Source organism: Nylanderia fulva, unplaced genomic scaffold (assembly GCF_048542155.1).
Source record: "Nylanderia fulva isolate GAGA-0341 unplaced genomic scaffold, ASM4854215v1 Scaffold47, whole genome shotgun sequence".
Taxonomy (NCBI): Eukaryota; Metazoa; Arthropoda; class Insecta; order Hymenoptera; family Formicidae; genus Nylanderia; species Nylanderia fulva.
Window position 1 is genome coordinate 1,130,784 of NW_028190554.1, and position 26,236 is coordinate 1,157,019.

Sequence of the window (26,236 nt, forward strand, 5' to 3'; positions counted from 1 at the left end):
GTTTCTCAGTTGGAATAAAGTTTGGGAGGAACAAATGGGACCATGCGGTATAAAGAAAGGCAGAGCAAGAAGGTGTTGCAGCAAACGGAGTGGCGACGCACACAATGGATGCGTAGTTAGTAAATTACAGACTGCCAGGGACAATGGCGTGCGTACTGCATGTGTGAATGCGTGTGCACACGTCGGTGTTTTCCGCGGAGTCTACAGGGTGACGCGGATAAAAGTATGTGCACGGATTCTAACAGGTGACGAGGCTGCTGAAGCAATCGTCTTTGTAAACAGTACTTAAAATATACACTTATTTGTTCGTTTATTCACACCTGTACGTATATATATGTAGATATACACATTCCGTTTATGTATTCTCAAAGTGTACTTAACGTTATAATATGACTTCCTCCTCGCTTTTTATCTGAAATTGTTTTTTCTTTTTCGAGATATTTTAAATTTCTTCTTTGCTTGATAATGAAAAATATCTGAAATATTTTTAGATACGAATTATTATTTTCAGAGAGAGAGAGAGAAAAAAGTGTTAAGGCTAACTGAAAAGAAATGTTGATAATAAAACATATATTTTAGATATGAAAATTATTTATTAATATTACATAATAATTTCAATAAAAATAAATTCGATTAATATAAGAGATAAATATTAAAAAAAATGATTTTATAATAATTTATCGCATGAAAAGGCGCTTTTTACATGCTGATGTAATTTCTCGATCATCTGTTAGAGGATTTGCGCACTTGTGCATTCGCAACACCTTGTAGAATGGCGAGCAGCAGTGCGTATCCACCGTTTATTCGTGCATGCATAGTCCGCGTGGGAGACTCGGCGTGTACATCAATCTGACCCGCGGGTACCTATGTACATACATTATATGCCTGCGTTAGATACATTAGAAAAATGTTCGCCAGTCCGCCATTTGAGGAGAAAACTTACTACGCGCGGTTTAAGTGCATCCGTAAGATACTACCGATAGATATTGCGCACCAGAAATATATTGTCATCATATTTTTAGCACCACAATTATTTTAACACAAAAACATCGAATTTTGATGAGAAGACGTTTGTAAGAATATTTCGTAAAATTAAATTTTCAAAATCCATCACGCAAAGATTTAGAGACAGTAATAGAGTAATTATGACAGGAGCGAAAAAATTTTGCTCGACGAAATAAAGAGGGAAGATGAGAGAAAGGAGACGAAGGAAGTAAGTTAAAAGAGGAAAAATGGAAGCTAAGAAGACAGGGGGAAGAGGAATTGGGAGACTCGAAAGAGTCGTTTCTGTAAGGGTAGCTTATACATCCCCACGAGAAAGTAAAGCTCTGAGAAAGGGGCGAAACGAGGGTGGAAGGATGAGTAGAAGAGCGAAACGGACTTGTATTTTGCGCAGTTGGTAACATGTAATTCTTCATTTGTCCGCCTCCCTGAACTTCTCTCTTGTTTTTCGCCCTATCCTCGCGATCTTTTTCACACTCTCGATGAGACATCTTCGTCGCCATCTTTGTGGCTAATTATTTCGCGCTCTCATCTTTTTCTTTTTTACTATCCCCTCTATTCATCCCTTGACATAACATTTTTTATCAAGACTCAGAGAAATTTATAATTTTTTTAAATATCCTACTATATGGTATTTTTTTATTATTTATATCAGGGTGTTTAGTGGTCAGGAAAATCTGGAAAACCGGGCATTGTTAGGGAATTTTATAAATCTGGAATTGTCAGGGAAAAGTCAGAAAATTTTATTTATCTGGATTTTTTCATATTTTTCTACATTTGTCTCAATAATTTGAAATTTTTTATTAAATAAATATAAACTTTTTCTTGACTCCCAGCAATTTAATTTTCTGTGTTGTTAAAAATTGATTCATCTACAGCGTGTTTGTCAATTTATATTTTCATCATCGTGTTATTTTATTTCGATGTGTTTAATAGAGATAAAACTAAAAAATTTGATATAATATAAATAAAAAAGGGGATTATTTAAATAGTTTATAGTGACATGTTTGTTTCGATTATCATACATAATCCAGATTGTATAATTGATTTTGTTTTTTTAAATTCCGAACCTTTTCATTGTTGACCAAAATAACTTAAGAATTTCGTGATTTAACATTTAATTGATTTATCATATAGATATATTTGGAAAAAAATAATACTAAAGAGTCAAGGAAAAAATTAATTTCTGGTCTTGGAAAATCTGAAAAAATCAAGAAATTATTTTCATTGAGTCTGCTGGACACCCTGTTATATCTATAAAAAAAAATGTTGTTTTCAACTTTGTAACGAAATTGAATATACTCCTTATTAATTACGTGATGACGAATTTAATGCCGATTATATCACAATCGCAACAACGAAAGCGCTAGAAATGAGAGGGCCGAGTCTCACTTCTAAGATCGGTCGATTTGGTTTTTGCAAAGAGGCTCGCCCTGTCTCACCCTCGCCTTAACCTCGTTTTATCTACGTTGTAAATTCATATCGAGCCGAATGGAAATCGAGCACGAAGCCAGGAACTTTCCTACGAGCGTGGTACCAGCCACGTCGGCATAAACACACACGCAGACACACATTTCGCCTATCGTGCGGAACTGTTATCTGCGATCAGGTGATTCCGTCACCTGCTACTTCCACCCTAGTGCCATCCATCCCCCACGCTCGGATCGTCATTGATTTCTAGCTACTGTCTTACCAAGTTCGCAGTGCGAGAACACACAAGACCGATAATAATCTCGAAACGATCTATATTCGTCGTAACTTGCATAAATTTGCTTGGGACTAATCAATAACATTTCAATGCTGTCACGATTATCAAATTCCGCGACAGTCGGATTAAACAATTTTTTCATCTCAAAGTCTCGAATTTTGAAAAATCTGGAAACTGAAATTTCTCTCAAGAGTGCAAGATTTTCAAGATCTTACATTTCGTGAACTTTCGAAAAGTCTTATAATTACGCATTTAAAAATCTACGCATCTCCATATATAATATATACTGCGCAGTAGTATGTATATATTAGTACTCTATATTATTTCCCGTTCAGTAATTTGCACCGGAATTGACCAACCTCTTCTAGGTAAGCACTCATTGTTGCGTTACGAAATGGCGTGATGTGTACAATAGAAAGGAAACTGATAATCGGCCAACATCAGCCAGGACAAAGAGAACGAAGAGATTTATATATATTTTATGACAACTGAATGAACAAATTAAAAGTTAATGAATAGATTTACATTTTTTTAACATATGATCAAAATAAAACAACACAAATGAAAGCATGTAAATGACCGCGAATAGTCTCCTATAGCTATAATTATTATTACTATATACATATATCGTAACTGTATTAATAAAATCTCTAATAAAATTAATTCTTTAATAATGTTTCTAATAAAAATCAATGTTGGATTGTTCCATATATAATGTTCGATTTTGGAATGTAAACCTTTTATGTACTTTCTGTGTCATGATTTTGTTCGTCGATTTAATTGATTAAGAATGTATTTTTTTCAGTATGATTAAACGTAATTTTCGCGTGCTTTTTTGTATTTCTTTAAATGTTTTATAAAAAATGTTTTTAATTAAAGAAACAATATTTTTTAAACTTCACTTTATTAGTCAAAAACAAGAGAACCGTTCTACGCATTTCTAACAATTTGACGCGGATCCGTTTCAACCTTTAATCCTTACTGTGAGGCTTTATCTCTAAATTTAACTTTTTTATAGCGACTGTTGCAACAAAAGATTTTTATTGACAGAGAAAGTTTTAACTTTACATTACAAAATCGGACATATGGAACAAAATCTAATAAATCTTTTGTATTGTGTGTATGTGTATGAAAACATACATATATTCTATATGCATATACAAGGTGTCCGGTCGTTTACATTTCATCCCTCGTGAGCGGATAGAGTGGGTCAAATCGAATCGAAAAGTCCTCTACCATTTTGCGATTTGATTAATTAAAAAATATCAGTATATATTTTTTAATTAATTTCTCATTAATTATTAGGAAAATCGCTCTGGTCTCTACTCGGTTCGATGAGCCAGTCTAGGAGAGGCGAAACGCGAACGACCGGACACCCTGTATATCGTGATACGTCGTATTGCAGAATCTAGAGGAACGCGATCGGAAGCACATCATACACAAGGAACAGCTGTCGCGCGAGCACAGGTTCTTGAGACGACGGCTCGAGCAGCTGACGAGCCAGACCGGCCTCCACGGCCTTCACGCGCTTCACGGCCTCCACGGGCTCAGCACGAGCGCGCCGACCGGCTCAGCCACCGCAGCGGCCGCCGCCGCCGCCGCTGCTGCATCCGCGGCGATGCTGTCTAAGCGGCGCAGCATCTCCGAGTGCTCCCTCGGCACGGCATCCACCAGCTCCACCGGGAGCTCCATAAACTCCGATAGGTCTGCGGGCAGTCCATCCGTCTCGGAGTCCGGTGAGTGCCAGATCACATTGTACATTTTGTGTAAAAAATTGTTTTTTCTATTTAGAAAAATCCCAGATTTTTACAAAAATATCGTCTTTCGGTGGTACCTCTTGAACGAATTTTTTCCTACGAATGTTTTTGTATTAAAATATTGTACTTGTCGTAGAACAATATTAATTTCATAATCTTCTAACAAGATTATTATCTACTCTGAAAATCCACAAGCGTTTTGACAAGCGTGTTACAAATAAAAACATTCTAATAAATAAATAAGTTTCGGAAGAGATTTCGAGAGTTCTGAAAATCAAATTTTTCCAAATCCTCTGGTATTTTATACCAATTTAATATAATTGTGATTTTTGATGAGAATAAAGTAAGAAATCAAAGAGAACTCATTGATTGGTCCAAAATGATTTTTTTATTTTTTTTTCCAATTGTTTCCTCAAATTAAAATCCTTTCCGTGTAACTTATCGCGTTCTTGAAGGCAAAGCTTTCAAGTATCCAACAAGTATCCGAGGATTTTCGTCAGCAACGTTATCTTCTCTCTCTGGTCAGCCGATTAAATCTTAATCGTCCAGAGTCGGAATTAAGACGGAAAGCTGCGCGATAGAAGCCCACGTCGGTTGCTCTATCTACGTCGTAAAGTTAAATGCGAGTGGATCTATTTAATTTCCCGAAGCGTCATTGTTTAATCATGGCGTGCAGCCGTGCACATAACACGTTACTTATGTATGTACACGTACACATATGTACACAATCTCACGCTATTATATCATTCTGATGTACGAGCGATTTTTCGAATATAGTAAGCTTATGCGATCTTTCATTTCGAAAAAATGATCATCATAGGCGACAGAACTATTTATGAAGGTGGGTCACAGGTGCACCAGCGTTTTATAGGTTTTGTGGGCCAAATTATTTATTTATATTATATAATATATTATATTATTTATTATATGTAACTTGGACAGAGTAGGGCAGTATAATTTTAGGGTGAGTCAAAGGATAGGCCTTATTTTTTTAAGTGGGTTCACTAATTATATGATGATCATATTGGCAAAAAGGATTGATGTTCTTGATCTTAGCTGAATCTAAGAGCCAATCAGATTCACGAATTTTACAACAGTTGTAAAACAGCTTTTTCTGCTGAACGCAGCCACTGTGATATGACCCGAATTTTCATCAACTTTTTTTCATTTTTTCCAACATTTTAATTTAACGTAATATATTTTCCATCGAATTAATTAATTTGCTAAATATCTCGATTATTGATTCATTCGCGAACATTTATTCTTTTGCATTAATTCGCGATTTGTTATCGCGCGTCTGACAGTTTGAGATAATATAATTATATTCTTGGATAAAGCTTCAAAAATTGAAGTTATTGTCTGTGCACCATTATGGTGTCTCAGGACGTGCGTCGTAAAAATGCATTCGCTACCGCATGAAATATTGCAGAATGCGGATTGGGTTTTCCAAAGGAGTCGAGTCGGAGAAAAAGGAGGTCGAGCTGGCGGGAAAGGTGAAGGAAATCGGAGGGATGGACGTTGAAATTGATGATCCCGCGGGAATATCCTCGGCGAAGCACTTATCATAAGTCACGTGTGCCACGCTGGCGATTTTTCGAAAGCCACCCCTGAATTTTCCGCGCTTCTCCGCCTCGTTCGTAATAGCGGCGTTCATTTTCATTGTTAAATACTTTCGCAACGCGTTCGGTCAGCTAAGAAAAATGCATTGCTTCTCCGTGTCCTTCTTACACCGATATTATACGATATTATGCTGTTGACATACATGGCGCATCGTACGTCTAGACGTCATAATTATAAGGTAATCGTCCGGCCATTACGAGATATCTTCACCATGCCAGTTGACATTTATGAACTCATTGTCAGAGAGAAAAGGAGGGAGGGTGTCGAGAAAGAGAGATAATGCGTTATAGTTAAGTGAGGGTCAGTCTTCCCTTTTCTCTTCACACACATATAATGATTTCAAAAACGATTTTCTTCTAGCATTTTAATATTATGAAATTATTAAGCTTAGATAAACTATACGAAACATAATAACACATTCTTTCTTATGATTTTCTCTGGATATTAATAACGAATTTCGCTCATGTAACATGCTAAGAACTAAAAATAGCCATATGTAACGTGTCGAAAATCATTTATTAATTTTCTTTACCAACATAATTACGTCTTTACGTTCATTTAAATATCAATTCTCTAAAATAAATAATTGGCACGTTACTTGAATCTCAAAATAAAAAAGAAATCTTGTCAGAAGTGGGATTCGAACCCACGCCCACAGAAGTGGACTGCGACCTGAACGCAGCGCCTTAGACCGCTCGGCCATCCTGACGTTATAACGTTACATCCACCAAGGCTGAGACATAAGGTTTATTTTTTTTAAAGCTGAACTAGAATAACAAAAAATAAAATAAATATATATTTTACAGTCAGAAAGAGAGAAAAATAAAAAGTGCAAGTTACAAAGAACAAATCTCTTAATTTGAATTCGAATCGCGTAGTCAAAGTAAAAAAGCTTTTTTGGTAACAAATTCATTTATTAATTTATTTAATTATTTTTCATATATATTTATTAAATATTATTATATTAATTTATTTAAACAATGTCATAATATTAAGATGCTAGAAGGAAATGATCTTGAAATAACTATATGTATAGGTAAAAGGAAAATGGGGCCAAGGGTGCGAAGAAGTGAAAAGAAGTAGATAACGTATAAATAAATGATCATAATATATTATGTATAATATTTGATTTTTTAAAATTCTATTTGAATTACAGAGTCAATGAATGAACGGAATTCTTTAGAAATAATTAATTTTTAATTCTCAAATGGTTTTTAGACATCTTCTTAATTCTTTCTGCCTCATGAAATTAAAATACACGAAGCTTTTACCTGACCTTAAATTTCTTGTTTTTTTACACTTTTTCAATCAATTATCTATTTGAATTCAAGTCAAATTGGGAAATATATTTAAATCTATCGATTGAGAAATGACGGACAGAGTGATGATTCAATTGAATGAATAATTTATCGATTTTCAATGCTCTTGAGCTTTCATTCGATATATTTAAACTCACAATGGTTTAAGGAGAAAAGATAGAAATGGTGAAACTATTTGTCAACACTGGTGCATATGTACTTATAGTCGTTAGAAATATTGATATTCGGAATTTCTCGGCGAGGTTCTCTTCGAAAGTTTTCCCCAATTCGATTGCGCATTTCTTACGTCGAAAAAAGATATTTTCTTGAATAATTTTCAAATTTTGGTTTAGAACCTTAGCACATAAAAATACTTAAATAGTAGAACTTAAGTAGAGAGTAAGCGATAAAAATTCATAAATAAAAATATGAACCTATATTTTTATATCTCTTTTATAATTCACATTTTTTTACAACTGTGTTTACATAAGCAACTTTAAAAATTATTATCCAGAAAATTATCTAGATAAATCATCGTATATAATTTTATCTTTTATCTAGATATTCAAAACAAAATCATCTTCATCTTATGTAAGATAAATTTACATATTTTTATCTCATATCTTTATCTAGCTAATTTGAAAATCATCTAAGCACTACACTGCTTACGTCACGTGACCTGTCAAATAACATTCCGCTAACCGATTATATACTTCGATACGTCGTTATACAAAATTATTGTAACTGGGTTGGAATACAATCGAAACTTAATCATGGACCGACGACATATATAAATAGACTAGATAATTCGTTCGCCGAGCGTAGGCGGAAGTTGATGATTTAAGATCGAGAAAGAGAGAGAGAGAGAGACAGTCTGGCGCGGACTCCATCTTACATCGAGAAGATACCATTCTATTGTTTTGTGCAAAGGGGTGATTTAAAATCGAACGAGTTGCCTAAAATTTGTATATGCAAATTTATTTATTTGCGCGAGCGAACGTTGATATATATTTACGTAATCTAATATTAAATCGTTTCCATATGAAAAATGTCCGCGCGCATGCACTTTCGCGAAAATTAACGTTCAAACGAGCTAAGAGTTAATTATCACGGGGCCGTGGCAAATATTATCGTTATCTACCGTCAACCGTCTCGCCCCTGCTCTCCTCTTTGCCTCCCCTTTTCTTCCATTCGTTCCTGATAAACGCGCGGACACGCAACAGAACTGCGCCATGCTGTTTATTACCGTATGATAACGAGGAATGATTAATTGAGAGGGAAAATGCGGCGGGGACGACGACTTATTTTTATTCGCTTCACTCTGAAAATTGAAATTCATTCGCTTGCAGAAAGTAGTCGAAAGCATCGACGAATATCCCGCGTATTTTTTTTTTACACGTCAGAGGGGATGAGAAACGACGAATTTGGGGGTGCCAGGGGTGCGCACGACGTTGGTTTTAATGAACTCTTTTGCTCGCCACTCGTGCCACCCTTAAACCGTTTTAACCAGTGCCTCTCAAGTCGCACTCCTTTCTCTTTCTCTCTCTCTATCCGTTTTCACCGATCAATATCCGCAACCGATCGTCAGACACAACATTTATTCTATATTTCATAATTTTATTTTATTCCACACCCTTGTATACAAATTTCGCATCTTGTATATATTTAACAAAAATTGATTCGATTTTTCTACTTCGATTAATTTGATGTATATTTTTTTCTACTTGTTTGTTTCTTCCGCTACTGTTTTGAGCACCACTGTCACCTGGACAGGTTAGCGATGTCGACAACGCAGAGGGAAGCGGGTGGTGACGAGGGCAGATCTGGTTCGCTTAGTGTGACGAGAATAGAGGCATGTTATTGATTATGGAAAAATACCCCCGGCTCAGAGCGGCGCGAAGGGGGAGGGAGGGTGGCTCGCAAGTGTGGTCGACACCCCCTCGTCTTCTTCGAGCCGTGCCTTCCAGCTGGTGTCATGGCTACTGTACACCCCGCAATCTCTCTTAACCCTTCCTCCACCCATTTGTTGTCTATCATCTCTTCATCTGACGGTATAACGTCATAATACCGGCACTCATCCCTCGCGAGCGTTGATCAGCCGGTACGTGCACATGCCCGAGTGTTGCACCCTAGGGTGTCTTCTTATGTCACGAAAAATAGCGCTCTTGATTAGGAAGAAATGCTATTTGTAGTATTCTTCTTTGTTCCCGCAAGTCCAAAAATTGTCATACTGCTGAGTAGAAATCTAACAAATCGATAAGTTTAGCATAAAACAACATGCTCGAGTGTTGCACTTTAGGGTGTCTTCTTTTATGTCACGAAAAATAGCGCTCTTGATTAGGAAGAAATGCTATTTGTAGTATTCTTCTTTGTTCCCGCAAGTCCAAAAATTGTCATACTGCTGAGTAGAAATCTAACAAATCGATAAGTTTAGCATAAAACAACATGCTCGAGTGTTGCACCTTAGGGTGTCTTCTTTTATGTCACGAAAAATAGCGCTCTTGATTAGGAAGAAATGCTATTTGTAGTATTCTTCTTTGTTCCCGCAAGTCCAAAAATTGTCATACTGCTGAGTAGAAATCTGACAAATCGATAAGTTTAGCATAAAACAACATGCTCGAGTGTTGCACTCTAGGGTGTCTTCTTTTATGTCACGAAAAATAGCGCTCTTAATTAGGAAGAAATGCTATTTGTAGTATTCTTCTTTGTTCCCGCAAGTCCAAAAATTGTCATACTGCTGAGTAGAAATCTGACAAATCGATAAGTTTAGCATAAAACAACATGCTCGAGTGTTGCACTCTAGGGTGTCTTCTTTTATGTCACGAAAAATAGCGCTCTTAATTAGGAAGAAATGCTATTTGTAGTATTCTTCTTCGTTCCCGCAAGTCCAAAAATTGTCATACTACTGAGTAGAAATCTGACAAATCAATAAGTTTAGTATAAAACAACATGCCCGAGTGTTGCACCCTAGGGTGTCTTCTTTTATGTCACGAAAAATAGCGCTCTTAATTAGGAAGAAATGCTATTTGTAGTATTCTTCTTTGTTCCCGCAAGTCCAAAAATTGTCATACTACTGAGTAGAAATCTGACAAATCAATAAGTTTAGCATAAACAACATGCCCGAGTGTTGCACCCTAGGGTGTCTTCTTTTATGTCACGAAAAATAGCGCTCTTAATTAGGAAGAAATGCTATTTGTAGTATTCTTCTTTGTTCCCGCAAGTCCAAAAATTGTCATACTACTGAGTAGAAATCTGACAAATCAATAAGTTTAGCATAAAACAACATGCTCGAGTGTTGCACCCTAGGGTGTCTTCTTTTATGTCACGAAAAATAGCGCTCTTAATTAGGAAGAAATGCTATTTGTAGTATTCTTCTTCGTTCCCGCAAGTCCAAAAATTGTCATACTGCTGAGTAGAAATCTGACAAATCAATAAGTTTAGCATAAAACAACATGCCCGAGTGTTGCACCCTAGGGTGTCTTCTTTTATGTCACGAAAAATAGCGCTCTTAATTAGGAATAAATGCTACAATATTTGTAGTATGCTTATACGTTCGCGCAAGTCCAAAAATTGTCATGCTACTATGAGTCTACAAATCTGATGAATTAATCAATCGTACTTTCCTTTATCTGCGAATTTTTGGACCATTTTTGGGAAGGACTCGTTAGGAAATAGCTCACGATAGGACGCAAAAAAGTGGCAATATTCTTTGAAAACAAAGCGAACAAATTGAAAGAATTTAAAGAGAAAATATAGTCGAAAAATAGGGAAGTAGAAAGACGGATTCTTTCTATAATAAAAAAGATCGAGGCTTTTTTATTGTCATTAATTAATAAATATTACTATCTTCAAAAATTATATTAGTATACTATAATATACTAAGTAATATCAATGTAATATAATTTATTATATATCTATATATATATATATATATATATATATTAGTAGAAACATTTTTGACAATACAAGTGATTTCAGATAATGGCAGATTATAAATGAGACTTCTGTTTTCTGTTACAGACGAAGTGGATGTGATCGGTTACACGAGCAATCAATCGGACACCGATGATCACAGTAGCGTACAGAGTAGTAGCGACAGCGGTGTCGCGATGTCCACCTCCAGGCTGACTCTTTCCGAAATGATGGACAATCTTTAGGTACGTATACCCCCAGAATCCGATTAATTTTGAAATAAAACAGGTACGGAATTCTTACTTCGAGGAAAATAATACGAATTTAAAAGGAATTGTAGTCGAATTAAAATAAGATTTGCCTTTACGACTTTAATTGTTATTAGAATACATTGGATTTCGAACAATTAATTATATAGCTGATCGTGTCCTATAATGATGAAAAAGACACGTTAAGTACGGGAAATTCATTAAGAGCGTAAGACGCCTTCAAAGGGAAAAATCGAAAGGTAGAATAGGGAAAGTGGAGGAGTAGATGTGTTGGACAAATAAATTCTCACATTGGTTCCTCTGCGCTGTTTGCAGACAAAGAGGCGGCGAGATGGCGGCGAAAGAAGAAGCGGTTGAAAAAGAGAAAAGGATAGGGGAGGGAAAGATAGAGCGAAAGGAAGAACATCCATTGGGGCGTATGAAAATTGACGGCGCGAGAGATATCGATTCATACACACATAAACATATACACACAAAATGCACATTTAAATTCATATTTGTGTCCTTCCAAAATGGCCTGGCTGGCAAAGCAACATTAAAGAAGAAGAAGAAGACTTTCAAGCGTTGCACGACTTTGCGAAGACTTTCAGAGAACGAAGAAGATTTCAAAACCCGGAAATCACTGAAGAGTAGGAGGCGTTGTAAAAATTCGGAAGAGCTCGGAAGACATCAATCCTAACGCGAAGAAAAAGAAGAAATAAGGAAGATGAAGTCGTCGTGATATCATCCCGGTACTAGCCTACAACAAGAACTACGTAAAGAACAAGTAATCTTTGATACTTTGGAATCGTTCAAAATTTACATCAAGAGGTATAACTGATCCGACAAATATTTATTTAAAGAACATTATACGAGTATGCTTATGAAAGAAAGAAGAGACGTGAAAAGAGAGAATTAATTTGATGGAAAAAAATAGATCATCCTACAAAATCATTTGTCAATACAAAAATGTAAGAAAAGTAGAGAGCAGATTGAGCGACAGAAAAGGATATGTTGCGAATTATTTGATATCTTAAAGAGAGGACAATAGAAACATTCAATCATTAAGAAAATCATAGAAGAAAGTTTTAAATCAAAGAGAAGATCAATAAAGAAGATACTTTTTGAAAGTTATGAATGCAGACAGGAAGGATTGCAGTACATTTTTCAAAATGATAAAACATGATGTTAAAAGAAAAATAAAAGAAATTGAAAAAACAGAAAGAAAAAAGGAATAAATAAAAACAATCAATTGGAAAAGTAGAAGAGAAAAAAGGCTAAGCATAATTGAAATGAGTTAAATAAATGAGAAAAAAAATTAAAAAATGTTAACTAAGAAGAAAACCAACAATGTTTCGAGTTAACTTGGATCAAAAAAAGGACGGCAACATAAAAAATAAGAAAAGAAAGGGTTAAAAGAAAACAAAACGGAAAAGAATGTAACAAGCACGACTTTAAGAATGCAAAAGATATAGGAGACAGTTATAAATTATCAAGAGTTAACGGAGAATCGCAACAACATTGTACATATTTTTAAGAACAAATTTATCGAGAGAAAGCGTAAATATGCGAGAGAGAGAGAGAGAGAAAGAGAGAGAGTATGTGTGTGAGAGAGAGAAAATAAAAAATTAAACAGGAAATGGAAATGTTGAACAGAAGCAGTAGGCCAGTTCTTCGTTTTGTTGCAGGCTTAGTCCGGATTCTCGCAGAAAAGAGTAAAATAAGGCGTTGTGATTGATCATTTCGAGACTCGATCGTTGAAACCTGCGTTTTCTCGATTTAATAATTTTCATAATATTTGACAAAATTAAAAATTTATTCTTAGAAATATATTTTGAAAAATTTAATTATTAATTAATAATTTTTGTTGTTTTAAACTAAGCAGATTGATTCATAAATAATTCTCCATTTGTCAGTTAATATCGTAATAAATTTTTAAAATAAAGTTTTAATTGGAAATTCTAAAAATATATAGAGGGAGAAAGAAAGAGATAATATAAAATAGAATAGAAATAAATAGAAATTTACAAAAATATTTCAAATTAATTAATTAAAACTATAATGTAAATTTCTAAAAGAGCAAATTTATAGTTTTATAAAAATTAATCCAAACATTTATTTTATATAAATTTATTACGAGATTAATCGGAAAATTTTTAATTATTTACGAAGCAATCCGTTTAACTCAAAACGACAAAGTTATTTATTAAAATAATTTGTAATATATATCGGATAAATTATAATATAAAATTATTATTATATTATAAAATTATTTACAAATTTATTCATAAAATTGTATATTTAGTTAAAAATTCAAATTATATAATATATATTATATATATATATATATATATATATATATATATATATATATATATATACACAATATAAAAACAGTTAATCTCGGCTCGAATTATTGTGTTACAATAAAAATAAAATCTCAACGGCAATCGGAGCCTGTGCGGACGACATGCACAAAATTAATAAATTAAAATGAGATCTCAAATCAAACTCATTTATTAAATTCTAAACGTTTCGACCCACTTCGGGTCTTCTTCAGTAGAATCCGCAAATAAATTAAATATCATTCTCCTCCCTATTCAAACCGTCCGGCCGTCGGAGCGTCTCCCTAACGGTGACCATCGTCAGGAAGGAAGCAGAGCAGTGACTCCCTTACCAACACCCGACAGTAAAAACAGAGAGAAGACGATGCTACACGTGACACATCACTCTAACGACTGCGAAGTGGGTCGAAACGTTTAGAATTTAATAAATGAGTTTGATTTGAGATCTCATTTTAATTTATTAATTTTGTGCATGTCGTCCGCACAGGCTCCGATTGCCGTTGAGATTTTATGTTTATATATATACAGTATTTGGAATTAATTATAATATGTTAAGGTCATAAAATACAAAATTATTTTTATAGTACAAAATTATGTATAAAAATTAGAATTATTTTAAAAATTATATAAATTATATTCGGTAAAACATGAAGTTATTTTTCAAATTAAATTGTGGATTTCTTCCATGGAATAATATTTAAATAAATATACAAATAGTTCATTAAGTAAACTTATTAAAAAAACAAGCCCTGCGCCATGTTTGTAAGAAGTAAATAAAAATTGCAAAAAAACTCGACATCGCATAACATAGAAGAATGTAAAGGAAGAGAAAATATATACAGAGAGTGAAGTAAAGAATACGACGAAGAAAGACAAACGGCTGATTTTTCGATGAATAATGAATTGCGATTAATTAATAGATTACAATGCAGAGTTACACAGACACAAATGAACGGATATACACATACACATGTACACGTATATGTTAAGTCATTATTATTCTGTAATTAAGTGAGTAAAGCAAAGTATAAAAAGCAAAAAAAGTAAATTGATAACTATAATACGGCGTAAGTGATGTTTCATTATATATATATATATACACACATGAATATAGAGTGTCCCTTATTTATAGATATAAAAATAAATGAAATAAGTCCTGAGTGATTTTTGCTCGGCAGAATTTCTAACGCATTTTATTAATCTACTTGTTCTAAAAAGAAACAAGGATTAAAAAACAATTAGAAATAAGAAAGTTATTGAACAAAAGAACAAAAAATAACTAAAAAAATATAAAGTGAAGTGAAAATTGGAGCGATTAGTATTATCAAAGATAATAAAATTCTATAGAAGAAAATAAAATTAAAGAGACTCGTTTGTTATTATAAAGGAAACAATATATAGGCTGGTGTGTGAATGCAATTCAAATAATAAGGGACACTCTAATACACATTCAAAGAGTACAAATTCCGCAAATCCCTCGTGGGGTGTTCTCGGGGCTGTTACCACCTTTTTATGTGATGCGTTTCTTTTTCACGAGAATGATCTTTGACTATTCCTAGATCATTCGTGGATAATCTACGAAACAAATAATCTAGATAGTGGATCGAAAGCGATACAATGTCGCTGAGTTCATATTTTGATGGTATGAGCGCACGAGAAACTTATTGTAACGTGAAATGACATGGAATAACGTAGAAAGACGTAAATTGACTTTTTTCCAATTTAATAAAGATAATATCTTGGAATAATTTTTCTTACGTTTTTTTACATGAAAAAAATATAAGAATTATTGTTATCTGAGAAAGAAATTGAAGAATATTATTCTAACTGAAATATGACACATGGCATATGACAGACTATGGCACGAAACATTGAAAGAACTCAACGAAATTATAGCGGTTTCGATGCCTAATCTAAAAGAATATTGAAAGTCGGAATTCTCGGCTTAAAGGGCAAAGATTCGTGCGATAAGATTCTTTTGTAAGATTGGCTTTGGACGATACGCGTTAATGGATAAACTAATTACCAAATGTAACGGATGATCTCTGAAGACCGACGTTAAATTGTAAGCTGAAAGCGAACTTTTTGATGAGCATATTTCGGAAAATATTCCCTCGCAGAATATGTGCCGTCGGTTAACCCTTTAACTTTCTTCACATACCATATATGTGAGATACAAATTGACCGGAGAAATCTATCGTCAAAGTACAAGAACGAATTATAAGAATCGCATGTGTAACGCGTCTTTTTTTTATCACAATATTTATTAATAGAAGATTTCTGTAGCAAACCAATAACAAGAAATTTAATTAACTTAACTTTCAAATATTGTTTCATGTTTAAAATGATTCGAGTTGGTGAAACATATCAAATAAAATTTCTTAAATTTGCAACAAAGAATAGCCATTCACAAATAACCAATTTTTTATTTATCAAATATATGATATATTCGCGGTTTATTTGACAATGATTTTTGTGAAAGAAGATTTTATTATTATATTAGTACTATGAGACTCCCTGTACAAACATAAATTTTATTTTGAAAATATCTTATTTCGTTATCATTTTTGTCTTTTATTTCTTTTTTTAAATTTATTTATATATATTTCTCATTCATTTCTCTTTTCTTCCTTTTATTTTTAGTTTATTTTAAACTTTATTGTCTTAATATTTTATTAGAATACAGTATTATTAATATTATGTAGAGTAAAATTAATCAATAAAACGCAAATATATTTTAGTGATATTTAGTATTAAACATTAAAAGTTTAGACTGTATTTAGAATTAAAATTTTAAAATTCCATTAATAAACAAATGGAAAAATATTTAAAATTTTCTTTTAATAAAAAATCTTTTAAGAAATTACAGATTTTGAAAATAACTTTTCATTTACTGTTTGTTAATATTTTGAACAGCATTATGTAATGAGTAAATATTTTAAAATTTTTATAATGTAAATTAATAAAAAAACAATATATGTATTTTTTAAGATCAAAAGAAATTGTAAAACTTGTAGATTTTAATGATATTTTAAAATCAAAAATGTGTAATCTATTTAATCCAGGGATCTCTAAAAGGAAGGATCAAAAATCTCATATATTAGAAATTTAAGCCATAAAAATTTGTTTATAAGTTAATATTGGGTTTCTCTTTTTTAATATATTCTTAAAGTCTAAAAATGATTTAAATACATCTTAAACTTTTTGAAATTAACAGCTGCGATATGTGAAGTATTGAAGCAAGTCATGATTTTAAATTTTAAATTATACAATAAATATCTTTGTTATTAACTTAATTATGCTAAATTTGAATTTTTAATTTCAGAATTTAAAGGATTAAAATTTCCAAAAAGATTAATAACCGAAATAAACTGTTTTAATAAATAATTGCTACTAAAATAGAATTTTTAATTAACTCGTGGATTTATTTTTTAAGGATTTTAACTTCGAAGTTAAATGTAAGTTAAAGGGTTAACTGTGTGTCAGGGTTAATATAAACGAAGGACATAAAAGATATAAGTATACACAAACAAAAAAAGGATGACAGTAGCTAATAGAAGACAAGGAATGAGATTGCGAAAATGATAAAGGTTCATAAAAGATCAAAGGACAAGGTCAAATCCCGCCGAAAAAAATGACCAAGCCAAGTGAAATATTTTTAACGAGGCACGCCGCGGTTTTTAATATTGAATCATATATCGATTGTTGTATCAACAATCGTTTATAACTAAATCGCAATCATATTGGTTGTTGTACGAATCGCGGCGAATACATTACATTTACAAATGACGGGCTTTGGCCGCACTTATATGACCTTATGACTTTATCTTTTAGCATAAATCTGAAATTTTAACGTTTTTTCTTCTTTTCTACAGAAATTGCAAATCTAGCTTTTTTTTGAATATAAGTATGCTGTCTTCTAAGCCGGGCAATAGAGCCAAGGAAACGAAAACGAAACGAAAAATTAATTAAACGGAACTGTATCTCAATTTGACTAGCTTTTTTTTATTCCATTATTTATTTCAACGAAATTGGGAAGAATTTTCTTTTAAAAATTGAATTAAATATTTTCGACATTGAAATTACTTAGATTTTTGAAAATACACATTTCTGTGCTGTTTTAGATAACAATATTAAGATTTTTTTTAACAGCAGCATTGAATTACGATGTTAGAAATGAATCTTGTAAATAGATAGATTAGTCTTTCAAGATAAATTAGTCTTTTTGTATGCAACCTCTGCGCGTTTGATATTTACATGATTTTTATTTCTGACGTCGTAATTCAACATGATTGCACTAATTGTAAGAGATCAGAAATCCTAATCTAGATTGATTTTATTGATTTGGGTTTCTTTAGAAAACAATGTTGTATGTCGTTCGTCTTACTGATTATCAATTAATTAAAGGGCGAACTAGAATTAAAAGTGATGACACACTGAATCGCCGTTGATCTTCGTACGCCAGGATGATAAAAAGTTCTTGAAAGAAACGAAAAAAATGCGCGCGGAACAAAACGAGGGAACCACATCAAGAACCAACAAAAAACTAATGATTACAAAGAACTATAAAATCCAAAAAATAATAATAAGCGCAAAAATAAAAAAGACCTCTGCCAGTTTTAAAAAAAGCGAATTAATTAAAATCGAAATTGTTTTAAGATTTTTTTTGGCATGCATAATATATACCGCCTCTATTTTAACTCAGTTTTATAACCATAAAGAAAATAAAAATTTTATTAAAAATAAATGAATTTTGTGTAATAAAAAAAATTATTTTTCTTAAATATCTAATTTATAAACATTAATCATGATGTTAATTCTGTTTCAAAAATTTTTATATTAATTTATTAATTAAAATCAATGATAAATTAAAATTGTTATACACATAAATAAATAAATTTTATTTCTAAATTTGTCAATATAATATATTCGATCTTTAAATAAGTTTAATATTTAAAATCTTTATAAAAAAATAAATCTTATCTTTATTTAATTTATTTATATTATGATTTTTTTAAATAGATTAAACATATTGCGTTTGCTACATGATTTTTTCAAATGAGAAAAAATATCATATAAAATGTCTAACACAAGAAAGCAGTGTGTACATTTATGGGGAACTTTTTCGTAATATGCTAAAATTGTTAAAGAAAGTTGGGGAAAGAAATGTAAAAATCGTAAATTAAACATCGTCAAATGAAACACGTTGTCCTTCTTTAAATTTGCCAAAAGGCAATCTAAATATTCATATTCGATATATAATTGAAAATCTATAGAGAATAAAGAAATCTGTTTTCTAGGATATATTGGAACGACAATTGGGGCTGTAACAATAAAAAAGTAAATAGTTATTATAGAATAAATGATTAAAAAGACATGCTAATTTAAAGGCGAAGATGTCATATAAATTCAAAGATATATATTATTCGATGTTTTTAATTTTTAACAATTACGAAATTTTTAAAAAATGTATATTAAGTTGATGCAAAAGATTTGTCTCATATGCAAGTAAATTTGAAGTCAAGTAAAGTTGAAGATAAAATTGAACAACTTTGATAAACTTCGATATAAACTTTGCTCGTAAAAAAAATCTTTTTTTTTTTTTCAAAAATTCCAGACTGGATGTTATTTAACGTGAACAGAACTATAATAAAATGCGACAATTCTTTGCATTAACGTAATAAATCAACTTATAAATTTCGAAAACTGCATTTTTTTAAATTTGACAAAAATGATTGTTCCTTGTCGCTGTGTTTTACAAAATTTGAGAGATTCAATTGATTAAAATAATTATATATTTATGTAATTTTTCAGATAATTATTTATATTATTTCCTCATTATTATTATCGTTCTCAAAACAGTTTAATTTCTGTTGGACATTTTATATATATAATTTAAAAATAACTGTGACAAGGAAGAAATACTTTGTGTTAATTTAATATAATAATGCTTTCACATACACAAATTATCATCGCAATCGTTTGTATTATAAATCTATTATGTGTGATTTGAGTTTAAAATATAAATTTCTTTTTACAAAAGCGCCAATAAAAAATGAGTGAAAATAGATACAACATAATAGAGCATAGATATGGCATAAATAGAACATTAAAAACCTTCACATATTGTGATCATTTGCTGATACTTAATTTCATTTATTAAATTTGATTTTGAATGATGTGTTTAATTTAGAATAGACAGTTTTTTTCGTTGTATTATAAAAGGAAGACGCAAAAGAAAATGTTGAAAAAGTGAGAGGAAAGGAAGGAAAGAAAGGCTGAAAAAATAGAATAGAGGCTGAAAAAAAAGAAAAGAAGATAAAAATGAGAAAGGAAAAGATAGGTGTCATGAAGTGGAAACAAGAAAAGTAAAAAAGGAAATTTAAAAAAGAGAGCAAAAAGAAGTGAAAAAGAGTTACAAAGGTTTAATAATTGACGATTTGAATTAATTTTCCGATGTATGTGGTTTAAATTGAATTGATTAAAATAATTATATATATATGGTATACTAATTTTTTCATGATAAATTTACTAATTTTTTGTATCATTCCTTTCTCCGAAAAATTTACCAATATCAAAATCAAAGAAATAGAAGGAAAGAATGAATAGAGAAGAGAAAGAAAAGGAGATGAGAGCAAAATAGAGAGAAGAAAAAAGAAAAATTAGGGGAAATATAAAAAATCAGGGAAAAAAAAGAAAGATCGTAAAAGCAGCAATAAATATTGACACGGTATTGAAGACAAAACGAACGACGAAAATTGAAAATGCATGAATTCAATTAAGATTATAATTAAAGAATAAAAAAATACATAATTGATATATTGGAATTAAATTGATATTAATTATTTATTAAGATTTGCTTATATTAATTTATGGATAAGTTAAAATTTAATTATATAATTATGCGCTCGTCTCGTGCTCAAGAAATTAATAAAAAGCATTACTTTTAAAATTTATGCAAATTAAGTGACAAATAAAATGATAATTCGGATGACTTAATCGACAATAACGACGTTAATTAATATTAATTAATGTTATAAAATCTATTATCGAAGCTTCAGTGAACAATATTTTATGATATCGTCTGTTAATCAATATTGATTAATATCAACATCTCTATATATATCTTGCAGTTGTTAACAAATAATAGTAATATTGATTAATAACCGATTAATAGTCGATTCCAATAATTTAACATATTGTTTAATAACCGGCTTTGATATTGAATAATATTAAAGTTGATTATACTGATTATTATATATCAATACTAATTATTGTCAACATGAATCGTTAAATACCAATGCCAGTCAGTATCGAAACTCTGAGGTTGGTCTGTTATTATCTGCTAATTTCAATGATTGTTCCTTTGCGGAAATTTCATGTTTCTTTTTTTTTTAATTAAGATGTTAACGTCGAGGAGGTCTTCGAGCGCAGGATAAAATTTACAAAAGGAGTCCCTTAAGTAACGCTTGCTTGAAAAAAAGGAAAGCAGAGGAGAGACCGAAGATAAAAATACAAATAGTAATGAAAACAAAAAATAGGTGTTATTTTTAGATGTCTATTAGATTATCAGAAATCAGAAAAACTAAAGGATTAAAAAAGATGCTTAAGCAGAAAAAGGAATAAAAAAAAGGACAACCTACTATTAATACTACTATTATTACTATTACTATACTACTATAACTATTACTATTATCGCTGCTATTACTACAACTACTACTACTACTACTAATACACTACTATTACAGTACTCGTAATAAAAATTTAAAGGATGTAGGTAAAACTTAGTTGACGTGATTTTTAGCAGGATGCGAAATAAATTTAAATTTAATTTTCTATTAATCGAGTAAGATTTTCATTTTACCTCGATTGTATAATAATTTAAATTTGAGAATTTAATCTCGAGTTGTAGAATCACGAGTTAAATTCAAGTTTTTTTTAAAATTACAATAATATGCAAATTAACATTGTATTTTTTAAACAATGTGTAATTTTTAAATCGATGCTTAGCGTATAATTTACACACACACACACATATATATATATATTAATTTATATTTCACGTTACATTATGATTAAATATATTTTTGCATTAATCACAATATTTAAATATTTTTAAAATTAAAATTTGTCTTGTATATTTATCTATTGTGGTTAAAAAATTATATATATATATATATATATATATATATATATATATATATATATATATATATATATTTGAATTTAATCTCTTGATTGATGCAATCTCGAATTAAATTCCAATACTTTAAGTATGCGAATTAAATTTGAATTTAATTTCGATTAATCCTTTGGAGTGTCGCTTGGGGACACCTTTTTCATCGTTCGACGTTTTGTCGCTTTCATTGTTTAGATATTTAAAGGGAGATGGAGGATAGAACACTCACACCGAAGAAGTGAGTGTGGCGACAGATTTTTCGTAAGTCCTTGAAGGCCGAGATCGGTTTTTGGTCGCATCTCGAAGATCGTCCTCCTTTAAGGTGTTCCCATTTTCGAACACCATTCAAAGAAAACATTATTACGACAGAAGTTTTACAAGGGTTTAGATTTTTTATTAGCACTTTTGAAGTTGAGTATCCGAACAGCTCATTTCCAGTCATTTATAATGACAAGCGCTATTGGTGTTTGAACATTTTTAAGGTGGTTATATATAATACTTATATAATTAAGTGTTTATGTAATACCTTGTACATCGAAGCGATGTACTTGTAAAGGATGGACTAATAAAAAGTAATAAGTTAGGGAAAACTTAGAGAAAGCTGTCGGTGTATCAACATTTTTGTGGGCTCGATAGTTGTGCCCTGTACATGAAAGAGAGCGAGAGAAGCGATGTTCTTATAAAAAAAAAATAAAAAATATGAAGCAAGTTAGAGGAAGAAACTATTTAATAGAAGTAATAATATAGAAACATAACGAGAAAAAGCGACAATGAGGAACGAGAGAGTGGGAAGAGGAGGACGAATTTTGCGTGGCGATACTCCTTCAGATGAAAAGTGCGGTCCTTTTCTCGGTCGTTGTTGAGCCACGTGAGTCCTACGCGAGAAAATGAGAGTTCTCACCCAATCTCTCATCCCTTTGGAAAACAAAACGGATGACGGGAGGATGATCTTCGAGCAAATTTGGCGTGATAAGAAGGGGAAGAATAATAGTACGAGGGCGATGATAATAATGGACAGTGATAAACAAAGGGAAAGTGATAATAATGGGGCGGAGAATGTTTTTTTCGCTACGCGAGAGACTCTATGTTGAGGGTTGTTGTAAAGTTTCGTCAATTTTTGCGTGGCAACTTCTGACTCCTGAGATTCAAAGCTCCTCAAATTTCGATGATTGATGGATCCAACAGAATTTTTCAGCGACAGCTAAGAAAAATGTTTCATTTTCATATAGAAACTGACTTATGTTTTCACGGAATTTTTTTATAGATTTAACAATTCAGAGAAAATCCCCGAGGATCTTGATTTTGATTTCTTTTGAAATCTTCAAGAACCGCGGATGTAAAAAAATATGTTAGAAGAAACATTGTAGTTCTCTGAAGATTAATTCAATAAATAAACCAATCAACGATTGTCAAGGATTCAAAAATAAATTTAAATCAAACTCAAAGTATTTCAGGATTCAGAGAAATCCGATAATCTGAAAGATTCAATGATAGACGCTATGGATTTAAAGTAGATAGACAGATATCTTAGGACTAGGATTCAGGGGTTTTACAGTTACATGCAAAAATTGACGGGCATATTGTTAATACAGACGATCCAAACAACAAGAAAAGTAAATAAATCGATGACAAGATCACTTTACTAAGCAAGCTAGCAGCAAAAAAGCAAAAAACAAAAAAAAACAAAAAAAGAGATGAATCGTAATAAGTAGGATGAACTGTATACTCGTCGGTTATTTTCCTTAGCTCGGATTAATGACAGTTTAACAACGTCATGTCGTCCAGTGATACGTGTCGGATGTTTGCCTGAAAATCTAAAATTTGCATCTCGAAGCGTGTCCATTGGTTCTTCGAAGTAAAGTGAAATGGAATGATTGTATAATCATTGGAGTGATTATCATATTTTTTAAATAAAAATTTAATCTTCAGTTCTTCCGAACAATATACAAGAAATAAAGTTTCACGATTTAAGCAGTAAAAGAAATATATAATTTTTTATTAATAAAGACGCAGACACAAAATAAAAATCAAAACAGTCTTATTTATCTGTTTTAAATAAGTGTTATATTACAACTTATTTTATATGAATCAATTTTATCTTATTTTTCCTTAATTAATACACATGTAGAAATACAAACAGAGCAAAAAGAAAAGTAAAAAAATAAGATAAAAATATTCATATAATCCAAAAATAACAATAATATAACACTTATTGACTTCAATACATACTTTAAGTTATATATGTATCTATATCATATATTAAGAGATTCTGCTTTGAGTTTTATTTAAATTCACAAATAATAATTTAATTTGACCTAATGTAGAATAAAAAAACAAATGTTAGATATACATTTGATACAAATATAGTCCTTTTCACTTTACAATGAATTGCGAGCAATCGGAGTAGATAAGAGTGAATGAGAGAATGAAAAGAGAGAGATAGAGAGAAAGAAAGAGCGAGAGAGTCGAAAAAACAGATGAATATAACGTTATAATGTAATATTTAAACGAATGTGCAAGTGTGTGAGTGTACGATTTTAGACAGTGAAATGTGTCTAAGATTTGCGAGAAAGAGTTTTACGGAGAAATGCGGAGAAGCTTAAGTGGAAGCGAAAAAATACAATTATATATCGAGCGCAACACGATGGTCGCAATAAGTGAAGTTAATAATTAAAGTAAGAATATTGAGAGCGATGCAAAATGTTCGTATTCTGGGAGTCGTGATTTTAAAGGTCGTAAAAACGTAAATCTGTAAAAGGGAAAAAGGAAGAGATAAGATTGACAAAGAAATAATTCCCTTAAAACGAATGCTTAAACATTTTGCATCACGATTGAAATTGATTGCGTGAATTAAATATGTGCGATGATTCCGAAATGAAGTAAAGAGATTTCAGGTCTGGTGGTTTGGACTTTGATGATGAGTTGAATTTGGAAAGCATTTCTGTCAATTCGTCGATACTGTCGCGATATTCGATGATCGATAGTTATTAATGCTTGAGAATGGAGATGGATGCGTGGGAGAGATTAGATTGATTATTGCGAATTATTATACGGTTAAAATGTGCTAATTGGTTGACTGTCGTTGAGCAAACGTGAGACGACTATTGAGAAAGAGGAAGAAAAAAAGAAGGGCAACCATCACTTATATATTATTGTACATAAAAAATTTACCTGTAATTGCTATTCGTATCGCAGAGGTTCTGTTCTCTCAAGATTATTTCTTCGATGATTCAGCGGAAAAGAAAACAACAAAAAAATGTGAATAAAGTTAGATTTGTGTATTACTGAACCAATCCCTTTTCTCATCTCCGTAGAATAAGTAAATATTTATATTCGAAAGTAGAAAAAAGTTGACTATTGTATTAAATGTTGAAATATCGAATTTTAAACGTTTAAATTTTATTGAATATTTTTTTATAAAGTTTATATATTGCAGGAACTTATCGTAAAAATATTGAAAATTTATTTACGATTAGAAAAATGCGTTTTTAAAAATGACACGTGTTCATATTCTTTAATAAAAATATATACATCAGTTTTTATGAAATCACTCATCATTGGAGCTTATAAGTTATAACAATTTTACAAAAATATAAAAAAACTGGTGAATTGATATATTACTTCATAAATTATTTTATGAATAAAATCAGTATATTTAAATGCAAATTGTGAATCGTTTAACAAAAAAGTTCAAAATGCGTCTTGCGCTTATAAAAACTGAAAGACCATGTCTTACGCAAATGGTTATAATTACTGTTCGCTTCTACGAAAACAAATATACAGCGAATAATAAGTGACTTATCATATATCGCTTACCGTCTTTCACTGCGTTGTTTGTGCGCAAAGTCGTACGTAATTCTCTCAATCTTCTTTATGTCAAAAAAATTCAAACTGCACCAGAGAAAATGATCTTCCCACACATTTTAATGTCAAAATCGACATTTATTCGAGTCTAATTTCATATTTAGGGAAGCCAATGGAGAAGTTTATTTCCTAGGAACAACAGTGTTGTAGAAAATATCTCTAGGAAGCGCGTGTTCTCATTGGTCGTCAGAAATGACGGGCGAGTCGTGCGGTTTGCGTCAGATGGCGCGCCGATGCAAACAGCTGATTGGCCAGCGATGACAGTTGAGATAAGATGGCGGCGATCGACGCGCAACATCGCGA

At 31.5% G+C, this 26,236-nt stretch overlaps 1 protein-coding gene and 1 non-coding gene across 4 annotated transcripts in view; one reads left to right on the forward strand and one right to left on the reverse strand.

Annotated features, from left to right (window-relative positions):
- The window catches only part of Mxd (MAX dimerization protein), a 53,654-nt gene extending 28,296 nt beyond the window's left edge, over positions 1-25,358 (forward strand). For all 3 annotated transcript variants that reach the window (XM_029317497.2, XM_029317499.2, XM_085486727.1), the window contains exons 6-8: positions 4,116-4,446; positions 11,406-11,542; positions 11,882-25,358. In XM_029317497.2, coding sequence (XP_029173330.1) covers positions 4,116-4,446; positions 11,406-11,542 — 468 coding nt within the window. In that variant the 3' untranslated portion in view covers positions 11,882-25,358. The remainder of the gene's footprint in view (positions 1-4,115; positions 4,447-11,405; positions 11,543-11,881) is intronic.
- On the reverse strand, positions 6,713-6,796 carry TRNAL-CAG (transfer RNA leucine (anticodon CAG)). The gene has a single exon. It is a non-coding gene; the product is annotated as a tRNA-Leu (tRNA).
- Positions 25,359-26,236: the final 878 nt, after the last annotated feature.